The sequence below is a fragment of the Mytilus trossulus genome, chromosome 11 (genome assembly GCF_036588685.1).
Source record: "Mytilus trossulus isolate FHL-02 chromosome 11, PNRI_Mtr1.1.1.hap1, whole genome shotgun sequence".
Lineage (NCBI taxonomy): Eukaryota > Metazoa > Mollusca > Bivalvia > Mytilida > Mytilidae > Mytilus > Mytilus trossulus.
This window is the reverse complement of record NC_086383.1, coordinates 25632285-25649203: the sequence shown is the minus strand read 5'-3', so window position 1 is coordinate 25649203 and position 16919 is coordinate 25632285. Positions and strand designations below refer to the sequence as shown.

At 34.6% G+C, this 16919-nt stretch overlaps 1 protein-coding gene across 1 annotated transcript; it reads left to right on the top strand.

Moving 5' to 3' along the window:
- The first annotated feature begins 11376 nt into the window (after positions 1 to 11376).
- Positions 11377 to 12628, top strand: LOC134689623 (uncharacterized). Its single transcript, XM_063549593.1, has one exon. It carries the CDS (start codon positions 11419 to 11421, stop codon positions 12556 to 12558), a length of 1140 nt encoding a protein of 379 aa, XP_063405663.1. The 5' UTR covers positions 11377 to 11418; the 3' UTR covers positions 12559 to 12628.
- Positions 12629 to 16919: the final 4291 nt, after the last annotated feature.

Genomic DNA, 16919 nt, shown 5'->3' with positions numbered 1-16919 from the left:
CGACTACAAAGTAACAATACTTAGTCAGCACCTTATAAGGAACATTCATTATATGTTAGGTTTCATTCCATTTAGTGGTTCTGTAAAAGAAGACTGTATGCATTTTCCATGGGATCCTATGTTTAACTAGGTCCCCGATGGCGGCCATATTGGGTGATCGATCAGATACAAAGTAACAACACTTGGTCAGCACCTCATAAGATAATTCATGTCATGTTTGGTTTCATTCAATTTGGTTGTTCTCTAACAGAAGACATTTGTATTTCCCATAGGGTCCTATGTTAAACTAAGCCCCCTCTGGTGGCCATCTTTGATGATGGATTGGCTACAAAGTAACAACACTTGGAACATTTATGCCATATTTGGTGTCATTCCATTCAATGGTTCTCTAGAAGAAGTTAAAAATGTAAAAAGTTAACGGAGGATGCACGCAAATTGATGAGAAAAGCTCACTTGACCTTTTAGGTCAGATGAGCTAAAATATAAAAATATATATGCAGGAAAGGATTCAAATGAACAAGTTTCAGATAACTTACTAAATTCTGGCTAATGACGCTAACAGCATAAGGAAAAAAACATCCGAAATTTTTTATTCAACCTTTTTTCATTAACTTAGAAAACTTATCTTTCTGACATTAAATTAATTTTTAGTAATAAAATCAAAACCATTTCTTGAATCTCAATCAAAATGATTCCTTGCCATGCATTATTATATCTATATTTAATCTTACTAGAACACACCCGCGAAATCGCGGGCATTCAGAGCGTATTTGAAAGGATGTAAAGTGTTATAGGAAGAATTTTGTAAGAGATTTAATGACTTGAGAATTTCAGGAAAAGTATCAAAAGTCATAGGTACTTGGGGACAGGAAAATGTTTTTTTTAACCCTCCTCCTTTATTTCCAAAATTCCCATTTTTGGTTTTCTATTAATTTCATTATGAACATACATTTAGTGTACATGTATTATGAACATTCCAGTCAGGAGCCTGTAATTCAGTGGTTCAGTGATATTTGTTTTTTGTTTTTTTTTTGTAGATAAAGAAGGCTGTTAGTTTTCTCATTTGAATTGTTTTACATTGTCATTTCGGGGCCTTTTATATCAGACTATGCGGTATCGGCTTTTGTTTATTGTTGAAGGCCGTAAGGTGACCTTTACATGTTAATTTCGGTGTCATTTTGGTCTCTTGTGGAGAGCTGTCTCATTGGCATTCATACCACATCTTCTTTTTTTTGTACATTTAGTGACTTGAGAATTTCAGAAAAGGTATCAAAAGTCATAGGTAATTTGGGACAGGATAATTATTTTTCTAGCCCGGCTCCTCCCTTTTCCACAAAAAAATCCTTTTTTATGTTTGTTCTCTATTTATTTTAATGACACATGGATAATTTTAGCGCTTATCTATATATTATGAACATTCATGCTTATATAGGGAATCACTGAAGCACGACCGGAGCGGGCCCCTCTTAGGCAGTCAACGGGCCCCTGCGTATGAACATTTCTGGATCCGCCACTGCGGAGGGGCCCTGATCCCAATATCCCGGGCTTAAAAACATGAAATCCCGAGGTTCTGAATTTATTATACAAATTAAATATCTCGACATCCCGAAATTTGAAAAAAGAAATCCCGGATCCCGAAATCATGGGTCAATCCTGAAATTTCGATCTTAAAAACACCCGTTCCAGACGTCCCGAAAGTGTATTTACAGTCAATACTCAGTTTAATAATTGATCCACATCGGTCATTGATATATTGGTCATTGATATATTATTCAGACCCTCTCTATTAAATAAACCCTGTGACCGCCGTGGATAGTAAACTTGAAAATGATATCAGACAGAAAATACACTTTATTCGTAGTATATGTATTTGTTTCAAAGTAAAAAGAAAAAAACGCAAACCGGAGGTCTAATCTGATTTAAATTTCGTCCAATGACGGATATAAGACAGAAAATACACTGTATTCGTAGTATAATGTATGTTCAAAGTATACAGAAAACGAAAACCGGAAGTCTAATCTGACTTAAAATTTCGCCCAATGACGGAAACATATCCGGACGTCTTTTTTTCTCGTTTTTCACCCAAAATAACTCAATCTGAATAATCATATGAATGGATGACAAATGCGATTATGCACTGTACCCATAGGACACAGAGGCGTGATGATTAATTTATTGTGGAAAGAAGAGAAGCGACACCCAAAATGAGGTCTTCTCGTTTAATAGTATAGATTATGCAGTAGCATATTTTTTTCGTTGAATTTACTGAAATTCAGTTCTGTGTATTTCTAGCTGTTTTGTTCTTCCTTCTTTTTGTAATTACCTAAAACAAACAAGAACAGATCTAGCATAAATTGGGTATTAAAAAAACAGAAAACATAGCCCAAACAATTTAAAACATGTAACATTTAAATCAAAAACAGGAATTAAGTGATTAAAATATGGGCACACCTCTTATATTATATGGTCCATGACATATTTGAATTCAACAATGATTAAGTTACATTTAAAGTAAAGAAAAATATCAGCTATTCACTATCAGTATTCATAAAAAAATATATGAAGATGTGGTATGATTGCCAATGAAACCACAATGAACAGACAGACAATCTGTTGGCATGAACAATACTATATAATATATATACCCTCTCATTCTAGTTACCTACAGGGATAATAATGAACCATCACTATCATTTACTATCAATATGTGGAAATATAAATGTTAAATTTTGATTGTGCTACTTGAATTAAAATCCATACCATATTGAATAAACACAACCATAACTTGTACCTTTACTTATTCCTATTAATATTGAAATTAAACTAGAGGCTCCTGAGAGCCGGAATCGCTCACCTGGCTTTGATAAGATTATTTGAACAATTGTATGTATAACCCATAGAGTACTATGTTAAACAAAGTCCCACTGACAGCCATGGATGATGGATCTGCTACAAAGTAACAACACTTAGTCAGCACCTTCTAAGGATTATTCATGCCATATTTGGTTTCATTCTATTCAGTGATTCTCTAGAAGAAGACATTTGTATCCAATTCCCATCTTAATTTCTGCAAATAGGTGAAACATTTCTTTGAATTAAAAGTTTTTTGACTATGAAGATTAAAAGTCTCAGGCTAAAGCTGGAAAGTCAAACGCCGAGGAATTAGTTTGGCGCTGAAATTTAATTAGTGCTAAAATTTAAAGTTTACCGCTGGGGTTGTATAGTATTGCTCTGAATATGTTGGGATCAGCGCTGAAGGATTATATAGTCTAGCTCTGACGATATTAAGATCAGAACTGACGATTTAATGTCCAGCGCTGATGATGGTAAGTCTTGCGCTGAAGATATAACTGAAAACTCAAGCGCTGCAAATATAAAGTTGATCGCTGTAGATATATTTAAAATTCTGCAATGGATACGGAAAGACTGGCGCTACAGATGTGAAATGCGCGGTGGAGATAAAGTTCAGCGTTACAAATATAAACCCAATTTAAGGGCTGAAAATGTAAAGTATAGTACTGTAGATTTAAAAGTCTAGAGCTCGAAATAGGAGTATGGTGCTCTAAATGAAACGCAGTGGTGGATCCAAAGGGGGGTCGGGAGTTGGACCCCCTTTTTTTTGGTACGATCATTGCATTTGAATGGGGACGTATGGTTGAAACCCCCTTTATCCTGTGTTGGGAACTTGGGACCCCATCCCCCTTTTTAAAAATTACTGGATGACTGCCCCTGTAACTTCTAGCGCTCGGTGTTTAACTTTATGTTTTTTTTAAACTGCAATGTATATTTAGTAATTATATAAAATCCACAGTGCTGTTTCGCCGATGTACAACCCACAAATTCTTTTATTTATATCTGCATTATGAACTAAATTGAAAGAAGTATTTTTATTATTCTAAAAAGGTCCTGTGTATGAGAGGTCACCTTTAACAAACAAGTTAATAAAGTACGGAAGCCGATAAGGGCCATTCAAAAAAAATATTTTATGTCGTTATTACGACATAGGATGTCGTAATTTCGACATAACATGTCGTAATTACGACATCGCTATGTCGTAATTTCGACATCGCTATGTCGTAATTTCGACATAACATGTCGTTATAACGACATCGCTATGTCGTAATTTCGACATATCATGTCGTTTTAACGACATAGCTATGTCGTAATAACGACATCGCTATATTTAAAAGAATATGTATTATGATTGGCAGAGACTAAATGACAAAGAAATTAACAATTATACGTCATCATAATGTCCCCGATAATTATAAAAGCCCCCGCATGGTCAGCTATAAAAGAGGGAAGAAAGCTACCAGAGGGAGATTCTCCGAAATGCTGTGTGGCATACAGTGTTATTATTCAATTATTAGCTCCCTTGGTAAAACTCCAAATTTCATATTTAATGTATTCTATTGTTAAATAATTTACATGAAGCTTAATAAGTATATATTTGATAATTGCATAGCTTTTGCTATTTGAATTCATTGGTTAAAGATATTTATTTATATTGTAAAATTTAATATTTGCATCGTCGCAAAATCTTTGGTTACCTTCTTTGGATACCTTCAGTGAGAAACTTAATTATGTTATAGATACCAATTTAGATTAACTTGGCCCATAGTATGAGGGCTGTACAGACCGACAAAGTCGTTTAGAGTAACAAGATACCGGTCGTAGAATAGCTATGCAGTCAAGAATGAAATGTGGAATTAATAGACGACTGAAATTGTACAACCAAGCCAAGCCAAGCTGTCCATCTCCCTTTAAATAAGCGCAAACTACATGGCTTCTTGGTATAAGGGTGTATTGAAGTATTGATAGCTCTTTTTCTACTTTCAAACGTTGGGCGTGCGCGTATTCCTACAACCCCTAGGATTTAAAACAGAATCTTCGAAATTTCATCCGCAAAACAAAATAAAAATGTTCGAAAACACGAACCAATATTAAAACAAATTCAATATATGTTTTGAATTATGTTTTTACAGCTCTTGATCATCTCCTAAGTAATATCTAGTATATTTGAGGATTAAAAAAAGAAAGCTATGTGAAAAAAACGGATGTCCCCATCCAACGTTTCATTTATGAAAAATTGTTTTAACTCTTATGTATAGTGATCCTATTTCTTATTTTCTGATCTTCTTGATTCTTAACAGGAACAACGACATGTGTCGGTTCTTTGTGACGTTAAAGCCGTTATGTTACCAAATTTCATTTGACTCGACTGCATATTAAAGTAGAAAATGAATAAAAATAGTAAGACAATAATAATATCTAACAAAAGTACAAATATTTGCCTCATGTGAGTTCAAATATTGCTGATTCAATAAAATCTTCTCTCCACAGTCGTTTTTCAAACGGTAGCCATTTTGTCCAAGTTGATATTTCATTTTTCAAAGCAGTTAAGGTGTATTTTTTATAATTGATCAAAACAAAAGTTAGATATACGAAGAGTAAAAAATGCCAAGATTCTTTCCTTATTAACTACATATTTGGGTCTTAAAGGAATAAAATGCTTCCATACATTACAAAACGGTAGCCAATTTTTCCAAATGTCTGAAAACGTCTAAAATCCTAGAGACGCTGATTTCCGACGTTAAATGTGCTAAAGTTTCAATTAAATGATTATGATAATTAAAACAAATCGTGTTATGAAATTTGGAGAAAGATGTTAATGATTGCTGCCGGAAAAAAAATAGTGCATGTTGCTAAAGACTCCGCCCGGGGAAAGAATTTGGAAATGGGGGGAAAATCCCATTTTATAAAATAAATTGAAATTTATTTTTCGAAAGTACTCCGAAATAGATCATTTAAAGTCTTCACTTCAGTAAGGTGCAATTACCAATATCAAAACAATTAATACCAGTTCACGGAATGTTTTACTTCGCGATTTGTCCTGCTATTTCGTGATGAAAATAATTCCTGTACTAGCGAAGCCGGAACTTTTCGTCAATATAAACTTGTGCATGAAATGGAGATAATTGAAATACGAATCCCAAACAGCAACGAAAACCGTTTCAATGAATTAAAAAAGAAAGGATTATATTTTTATTTGCCGTTTTCGCGGACGACCCAGGAGTAGATTACTATATTTCAAAATGTATATATCTGAAGATGACTTGGGAAATAATTCTCAAGCCAAGGTTCAAGTAATTGAAGGGGTGTATTTCGACAACTTATGTGTCAGGGAAAATACAATTCTATTCAAATTTAACCAAGAGTAAAAATGTTCGATTTACTTGCAGAGTGTCAGATATATTTGTATTGGTGATGAATAAGGATATAGAAATTTTACAATGACAGATGATATGCAACTTGAATGTTTAACATCCTATATGATAAAAAAAAAATATGAAAACCGTATACATGTACTTCCGTCCCATCTTTCCTTCCTACATTACTTGCGACAGTACTGCATTTTAAGTTGAAATAACTTAGCATTAGAGCAATTGATACTTTAATTCTACTTATTACAAGAAGCCATGTGGTACGCGCTTATTTTAAGGGATATGGGATGCTTCGCTGGCAAGTTAGGCTCGCATATTCACATAGGATTGTTTACCTAATTTGTCTATACCACCATTTGATAAAACGTTAATTTATTAATCTTGTATTTAATAAAATATATAAGCACAGGATGAGTCATGGACATGTTTAATTTCTACTTTCTTTTTGGCTAATTATTATATATTTAATTGATCCAACTTTTTGTGTACTATACATATGTGGATATCTATTTTTCTTTTTTTCTTTTTGGGCTACTTGTTTGTTATCTATATCAACCACACTTGCAATAAAATGCATTAGTATTAAAAAAAACATACTATAGATTCTTTATCTACGTATTCTTTAAGAACTTAAATAGTTCTCGTTTAACTTTTTTTTTTTTATCTCATTGTTTGTATTGTATTATGAAAAAAATTATTGATGTTGTAATGTTTAGGCCCTTTTGGGGCCCATAATTGGAAAATAAAATATCTTAACTTATCTTATCTTATAAGTTTCTCACTGAAGGTATTCAAAGAAGGTATCCAAAGATTTTGCGACGATGCAAATATTAAACTTTACAATATAAATAAATATCTTTAACCAATGAATTCAAATTGCAAAAGCTATGCAATTAACAAATATATACTTATTAAGCTTCATGTAAATTATTTAACAATAAAATGCATTAAATATGAAATTTGGAGTTTTACCAAGGGAGCTAATAATTGAATAATAACACTGTCTGCAACACAGCATTTCGGGGACTCTCCCTCTGGTATCTTTCCTCCCTCTTTTATAGCTGACTATGCTGGGGGCTTTTCTAATTATTGGGGGCATCATAATGACGTATAGGTGTTAATATCTCTTGGCAATCATTATACATATTTTTCATATATAGCGATGTCGTTATTACGACATAACGATGTCGTTATAACGACATAGTGATGTCGTTATTACGACATGATATGTCGAAATTACGACATAGCGATGTCGTTATAACGACATGTTATGTCGAAATTACAACATAGCGATGTTGTAATAACGACATGTTATGTCGAAATTACGACATAGCGATGTCGTAATAACGACATATTATGTCGAAATTACGACATGCTATGTCGTAATTACGACATAATTTTTTTTTTCTGAATGGCCCTTATCTACGGAAGCGTATATGTGCCGTGTCTTTGCGAGTTATTTTCTCCGTTTCACGAGTATAAAATAACGAGTTGCCGAGTTACTTCTCAACAACCCGACTTTTAAAATCACCCATTAGTGTCTTAAAACGCAATATTACAAGTTGATATGGCACGTAATGAGTTTGGTTTCTTAAACTTCGTGCAATATCAAAATCGTGTTACTCATTACGATCGCGTTATGCGAGTTGTACTCTGCAAGTTTGTGTGTTCTTATTACTCGATTACGAGTTGTAGAAACACTAACACAAGTTCCTTAACTCGCCTCAATGCAATGTTTGGCGCCCTTTTCATTATCAAACTGGAAAAGAAATGGCGGAGGTGTGTATACAATATCATGCCAAGAAATTGCCTCCGTTGAAATTCTGCAAACACCCCATAGAGCAAATTACATGGATGATTAATTTTGACCATTTGGTATATGGCCGTGTTCTAAGCGACACGTACATGAAGGTCATACATTAATTTCTTGAATGAAATCAAATCTTTAGCTACTAATGACTGCCGTAGGGGGTCGACCGGAATTTTTAGCGAGGATTTCTTGGCATGTAACAGATAGAAAACTCAGGGTCAAAATTCATAGAACAGAAAAGGGGTAGTGGCAAATATTTCATGTATATTTTGAACACAGTGAGAATTACCCCGGCACCCTTTGCCAAAAAAAACACCCTTTCTTTTTTCTTATATGTGCCTTCGGACTTTATGCTTTGAATTGTAGTTTCACTTTCCATATTCGGTACTTATTCAAATCTAAGCTCCACGTGGTAAAAATCACGTGATGCAGGAATATAGTATCTTGGAGTTCGGCTATTTCTTTCTTTTCGGGAAGGGACTCCAAGCAAACAACATGCATGTGTATAACGGCACTGTAGATTTTCGCATTAAATAAAGAAAGTTGCCGGTCCGGTACATGAATAAATTGGTTAGAAAGCAAGGTTTTAATTTTAATTAGATTGGAAAGCTTAATTCGAGGGTTAAACATAGAGAGCACAAAAAAAGGGGGGAGGTGTTCCACAGGGAATATTTTTTATCTTATGAACTGTTCATTTGAAAGGTTTATTATTTTTTTTATTTAATTAAAAAAGAGAAAAACATAAGACAAATTGTGAATGGTCTTTCTTCCTTTCTCCCATAACAAGAAATTGCCTCCGTCGAAATTCTGCAAACACCCTCATAGAGCAAATTACATGGATGATTAATTTTGACCATTTGGTATATGGCCGTGTTCTAAGCGACACGTACATGAAGGTCATACATTAATTTCTTGAATGAAATCAAATCTTTAGCTACTAATGACTGCCGTAGGGGGTCGACCGGAATTTTTAGCGAGGATTTCTTGGCATGTGCTGTTCTTATTTAACATAATTCATGTTTTAATATAGTATGCTTGGAATGTTAAATAAAATGCTATAAGAACTTTCAAATTGAACTGATTTAAATGAGAACTAATTTATAAGACATATGTTTTGATAGGGAAAATAACATCGCTCCCGCGGGATGTTGTGCAAAAGATTTCCTGCTCTAAAGTTAGTTTATATACATGTATGGCAATATGATCAGTGTCAGTTCCTAAAGAAATATGGACCTTGCGTTGTTAAGAGGAAGACCGTCTGAGCGAACTTCAGCACGGGTTTCCTCTATTCAATATTTTTCGTAAAAGGGGTGTTGAACACCTTGAGTGACCCATAATCTACCAATGAATTTAATATCTTTTATTGTACAATGAAAACTTAATGAGGAAATGTGTCATCCGTACTTGAAAAATGAAGACTATTTAATTTTAATCATGCAAAAGAAAGATTTCTTGGCACCATCAAGCCTTTTAAATGCCAAGTCACTTTGACATATTGTTTTTTTTAACAATTATTTGATCATCTTTGATATTTTTTTGATAAATTTTATTTACAAAGTTGGTTTATATACAATAGTTTAATAAAAATACCAAAATATATTTGTAGAAATAAACGTTTTTTATTCAAAGAAAATAATCAGAAAAAATGAATTGTGACTTTTTGTCTGTGACTTTTTGTCCTGTGACTTTCTGTCCTACATTCATGATACCGTAGGAGGTTAGTAAGTTTCATAGGGGGTTCAGGACGCGTTAATGGTGACGTCATCTATTAATGTTGTTGTGTTTTATTGTTTTATTTTTCAACAAAACGCAGCAGAAAAAGTCCAGCGTCCGATAAATTCGTTATACGGTTAACTACTGTTCCCCTACGGATCCATAGAGAGTGAATAAAATCCATAGGGGATTCGGCCCATGGCCTCATCCCCTATGGATTGTATTCACCCTCTATGGATCCGTAAGGGATTAGTAGCGAACCATATAACTTATAATAAAACGCTACCGTCTGTCAGTATATAATTCTTGTGAACACTTCTGAGTCAGCATGGTTTTATGGATTTTAACCAAATTTGGTGTGTAGTTAGTTAAGTCTGCAACAAAACAAAATCTAGAAACGTGTTGGTACCCTACCCTTTACAATTATTGATTATTTCCTATTGATTATTAAGGTCAAAGGTTAAGATAACAAAGAGACAATCCTTGTGGGCTCAAAAATCTTGTGAACACTTTAGTGTCAACATCGTTTTTGAGGGATACTTTCAAAAATTTTATTTTTCATAGTCCTTTGAAACATCTAGATCCAACTGCCATTTGTTTTTCAAGGTCAAAGATGAAAGTTCAAGGTCACAGTTGGATATAAAATATGTCTTTAAGATATATACATGGCGAGGATATGTTCTGTCTTGCGATGTCCTTGTTATGTCCAACCTTAATTTACACGAAATGGGGGCTGAACGTTTAAATGAGATAATTGGGCATTACTTCATAAGATTGAAAGCAATACTTTGTTCAATTTGACTAGTTCTTAACTATGTTATTTTTGTATTTATAACTATTTGAAATACTAAGGAATTTATAACTCCAAGAACAGATGCCCAAATTTTTCGGAACTTTTCAATGTTCTTTACTACTGGACATCTTGCTACAACTTAACTGGATCAACCATTTTCTTCCTTATGTCTAGTGACCTTGGGAATAACTGCAATTTGATAATCATTTACATATATTTTATACGAAACTACCTTTTAATTTGAAAATTAACCTTGCATTTTTTATTAGTCCGATGTGACCCCCCAGGAGACTCATTGATATTAAAAGCAGCACAAAATACACAAAATACACGTATAGCACAACAGCAAATGAAGTAAAACGAAATTTTCAGCAAGCAAATGGAATTCTAATGCAACAACGTTTGTAACGTTCAATTTGATTGGATAACGTCACTTTCTTACATGGCATCAATTGACAATTGATGCTATGGGAAGTACGCGCAAGCGCAGACGGCATATGGCAGATTTTAAATACATGTTTTAACGTTGTTTTCTGTCAGTTTCATTAGAATGGAGATAACAATATTGTATTTTAAGCTCCGACGGCATCAATTTTGGATTTGATGGTCGCAAATACCCGTTTACTGTCTCCGCTAACGCGTCGCCAGTAAACTTAATTTGCGACCATCAAATCCCCAATTGATGCCGTCGGAGCTTAAAATACAATACAGTTATCTCCTAAATAGAAGATAGATGTAGGCCGTAGTCATATATTATCGGACTGTAATTGAGAGCATAGTAACGCTTTGGTTTTTTTTTATACTTTTAGGTAGATGTATTTCCTAGTGTACCTCAACACGCAACCGTCGAAGAAATTATTGAGTATTACTTTAAAAAAATGTATACTGCTCATGAAATTTTAGGATTTCTTACTTTCTTGCATGGCATTGTTATCAGTAGAAGAACGTTTTACAGAATAACAAAGAAACTAGGCTTAAAGAGGAATCGTGCGTCAAATAGCGGAATGGACATTTATCGGCAGATGACATATTTGCTGAGAGAAGGCTATTCCAATCTGGGGTATAGGTCATTGTGGAAACTTTTGAACACGCAGTGTGGTATTCGGGTTACACAAAAAGCGGTCAGACTTATGCTAGGAGTGTTGGACCCTGAAGGTGTGTCATTGCGTTCATCACATCGATTGAGGAGGAGGAGATATTGCAGTAAAGGTCCGAGTTTCACAACTCATATTGACGGGTACGATAAATTAAAACCTTTTGGAATAAGCATTCATGGTGCTGTTGATGGATTTTCAAGAAAGATACTTTGGCTCAAAGCGATGCCTTCCAACAAAAACCCGCGTGTTGTAGCTCGCTTTTATATCGACTACATCAAAGAATTGAAAGGAGTGCCGCGGGTTGTTCGATGTGATGCCGGAACTGAAAATGTTGTTATTCGAGACATTCATATTGCACTCCGTTCTTCACATGGAGATCATATGTCTGGTAGAAATAGTTTTTCTGTTGGACGATCAACCGCCAACCAACGGATAGAAATGCTTTGGAGTTTTTTGAAAACGTATTTTACCCAATTTTGGAGAAATTTCTTTCATGATCTCATAGACGATGGATTGTTTAACAATGCAATTCCTATTCATCTTGAATGTATTAGATTTTGTTTTTTAGATATCATCCAAACTCGTTTGAATATTTTTACAGATTACTGGAACTCTCACAGAATCCGTTCACAAAGAAACCTGGAGGGAGTTACTGGAATTCCAGATGTTTTGTTCCATCAACCATTGCTGTATGATGCAATTGATTATTCTTACCCCTTACCGTGTAGCAACATAAGCATAGACAGGATTTCAGAGGTGTATACGGAAACGGTGCCGATGAAAGGGTGTTCTGAAGAGTTTCTTAATTTAGTTGAACTTGCAACCGACACTAACAGAATTGAATTCCCAGAATTTACCACAATACAAAATGCTTTGATTATGTACCGTTCTTTCATACACTTGTTAAATGAAATAAATTAAAATGAGATATTCCTGTATATCAAGACTGTCATTAACAAGATCAATTAAAAAGTGTTCTAGTGCTTAGAAACTCTGTTGTCCGTCAGTCCGCCAAACCCCCAAGTTATTGTCCATCTTTGTCTGCTAAGCACACCCTACAAGTAAATTATGGTGCCGATTGAGAGAAAATTCTACACACTTATTACATGCAAACGTTTGATATATATATATATAGATTCTACCACTGCATCGAGTGTAATACGATATTTATCCACTCGAGACAGTTAAATTTTAAAATTTAAAACGCGAGGCTCGCCGAGCGTTTTAAATATTTAAAATTTAACTGTCGAGAGTGGATAAATATCGTATTACACGAGATTTGGTGGTAAATTCTGATTCTCTAATGATTTTCAAACAATATGCAGGCAAACGTATTCCTTCTTTTCGAATGATCTGCAAAAAGATGTGTTCTTTCTATGTGACGTCATCAGGCATGGTCGCCTTTTTTCATGCCGTCACAATAGGACATTCAGAGGAAAGCAAGAATTTTCGACGTCATAATCGGATTTAGCCAATGAAAAACTGTGATCAAACGAACCACACGTTGATTACATATTTTTTTTATACAATGGGTGCAGAAAGGGATAAATATTCGTCAATTTATCCCTTTCTGCACCCATTGTATATATAAAAAAAATAATCATTAAGGCATATAATTTATATTTTATCAAGGTTTTCAATAGCAACGTTTATATCAAGTATTTTTGTTTCCATGGTTATGAGTCTTGAGTCAGCAGTCATGGTACAAATTCGCAATGATTGCAGTTCTTCTATAGTTGATTGTAATTGTTCGTATTAGTTGACTGTTAGTAGTTCAGGTTGACTTTAGTACGAGCTTGTAAAAGTATGAATGGACTTGATTTTCTGGAAAGAAAACTGAGTTTGTGTTGTACAGTAGAAAAGTTATGAGACACAAATCAGACAAATGTTTACTACTACAGGGATCAATGGTGAGGTCTGACTGACCTTTCCATAGTTAATGTAAATGACTCCCACCTTCACCCCAAGTCCATGATGTCTAAGTTTGGAATAAAATGACAGGTGTTAGGTCTAGCAAAGTGATATGCATATGTGACGTCTATGAGATTGACCTTGTATGTCATTCAATCTTTTTGAAATGACAAACAGGAATGAATATGGTTTAGGAGTTGGTATCTCAATCTTTCACAACTTACAAGTTCTCAAAACTCAAAACACACACAAGAGGGTGTGGGTGACCCTAGGGACTACCCCTATGTTTCATTTGATTTTTTATATTGTCCCATGCATGAATATATGGTTTAGGGGTAGGGATCTCGACCGTTATCAAGATTTCAAACAGGAGGGGGTGGGGGACCCCCAGTGACTTCCCCTCTACTTCATTTGATTTGTTATATTGTCCAATACATGAATATATATGGTTGAGGGGTGGGGATCTCATCTGTTTCCAAGTTATCAAACAGGATTGGGTAGGGTGACCCTTAGGACTCTCCCTATATTTCATTTGATTAGTTCTTTTGTCCCATCCATGAAAGTATATGGTTTAATTTAAAGGTGGTGATCTCGACTGTTTCAAAGTTCTCAAACACTAGGAGGGGTGGGGTGACCACATGGACTCCCCTATATTTTATTTTATTTGTTATTTAGTCCCATACATGAGTATATATGGTTGAGGGGTGAGGATCTCGACTGTTTCCAAGTTCTCAAACATGAGGGTGCAGTAACCCTATCGACTACCCCTATAATCATTTGATTTGTTATATTGTCCAATATATGAATATATATGGTTTAGGAGTGGGGATCTCGACTGTTTCAAAGTTCCCAAACAGGAGGGGTGGGGTAACCCCAGGGACTCCCCTTGTATTTCATTTGATTGGTTATATTGTCCCATACATGAATACATAAGGTTGAGGGATGAGGATCTCGACTGTTTCCAAGTTCTAAAACAGGAGGTGTTGGATGACCCTAGGGACTTCACCTATATTTCATTTAGTTTTTTAGTTATATAGTCCCATACATGAATGTATATGGTTGAGAGGTGGGGATCTCATCCGTTTCAAAGTTATCAAACTGGAGGGGGTAGAGTGCCCCAAAGGACTCCACATACATATCATAATGATATATGATTTGCTTACATTCAGGTATCATATAATCTAGTTGCACTATATGTGTAAATTGAGAAAAAAATACCAATTGAAATTGCAGTAATATGTGTACACTTTAAAAGCATCTAACTTGCTTTACCAACATTTATTACTGATAAAGAAAATTGATACTGTCACCAGGACCATATATATTGTTAGATATACTGTTCCCAGCTGTCACAAAGACTCACATTGTATTGGATTTTGACATTAAAATTTGTCAAAAAGTAATTTTGAGTTTCAGTACAAAATATTTTCTGGTTTTTTTTTCATTCTTTAGCATATTTCTTTTAGTTTTCAATTGACTACGTATTGACGACAAACAATATTCCTACGACTTTTGCCATTTGGGAAATCTAAACTACCTGTCTTTAGAGATTTTCGGCGATTAAACATTTCATACATTTGTTCTTTGACAGCTTATAGCCAAAATCTCAGGGGGTAATAAACTACATAAAGATTACTAATGTGTCCTACGAGGTTTTTTTAGTGGTACGAGTTTATAATGGTACGGGATAACTATAATTCCTTCCTTTGTGCAACTTCAAAACATTTTGATAAATCGACCATTATTTAAAGGTTTTTCTGATCATATTCTTTGTAATCCAGAATTAAAAGTATGAAAAAACTGTCTAAGTAGTAATAAATTACATAACATCCAGCTAGATAATAACAACAGACATATATGTCTCTGATAACAATGGCACATATTTCAGTATTGGTAGAACACAAATCTAGGGTGCTCGCATAAGGCAGCTTAACTGCCTAAAAACCAATTGCTCAGAGAACAATTGAAGGTCTTTCCACATCAATTTTCTTAATTATTGATGAGAAGCTACTTTCGGTTTACTCAAAGCTACCATTGGCATCCAAGCATAGGTTTCTTCATAGAAGTTGGTATCTGAAAAGTGTTCACACGTTAGGATTTAACTCATCACTCAGGCTGGTAGCCAAGTATGAAATCATTCCGTGCATTCGAATTCATATTGGAGTAGTGTTATACAGAAATATTTGTCTGATGAACAGAAGGACAAACGATCTAACAGACGGAAAAGGTGATTGTAGTATAATACAAACAACACAAGAGTGCACACGCTGAAATGTCTCGCCTTTTTTACTAATCATTAATAATATGTTGATAGTCCTAAATATAAAGCTTTATTACAACTGTCGCATAAACTCAACAAAATCCAAAAAAACTAAACATTGATCAATGAACCATGAAAATGAGGTCAAGGTCAGATGAACTATGTCAGGCAGACATGTACCGGTACAGCTAACAATTCTTCCATACAACAAATATAGTTGACCTATTGCTTAAATTACCTAAATTAAGAAAAACAGACCAAAACACAAATACTTAACACTTAGCAATGAACCGTGAAAATGAGGTCAAGGTCAAATAAAACATGCAGGACTGACATATAGATCATAAAATATTTCCATACACCAAATATAGTTGACCTATTGCATAGAGTATTAGAAAAAAAGCCCAAAAACTCAAAAACTGAACTTTGACCACTGAACCATGAAAATCAGGTCAACGTCAGATGACACCTGTCAGCTAGACATGTACACCTGACAGTCCTTCCATACACCAAATATACTAGACCTTCTGCTTATAGTATAAGAAAAACATACCAAAACACAAAAACTTATCTATAACCACTGAACCATGAAAATGAGGTCAAGGTCAGATGACACCTGCCAGTTGGACATGTACACCTTACAGTCCTTCCATACACCAAATATACTAGACCTACTGCCTATAGTATCTTGAGATTTGAACTCGACCACCAAAACTTAACCTGGTTCACTGATCCATGAAATGAGGTCGAGGTCAAGTGAAAACTGTCTGACGGGCATGAGGACCTTGCAAGGTACGCACCTACCAAATATAGTTATTCTATTACTTATTATAAGAGAGAATTTAACATTACAAAAAATCTTAACTTTTTTTTCAAGTAGTCACTGAACCATGAAAATGAGGTCAAGGACATTGGACATGTGACTGACGGAAAGTTCGTAACATGAGGCATCTACATACAAAGTATGAAGCATCCAGGTCTTACACCTTCTAAAATATAAAGCTTTGAAGAAGTTAGCTAACACCGCCGCCGGATCACTATCCCTATGTCGAGCTTTCTGCAACAAAAGTTGCAGGCTCGACAAAAAACTGTGTTGGATATAAATATAGAG

Excerpts from the sequence above, each read along its gene's own strand:
- LOC134689623 (XM_063549593.1), top strand. The coding sequence starts at position 11,419 with ATGTATACTGCTCATGAAATTTTAGGATTTCTTACTTTCTTGCATGGC.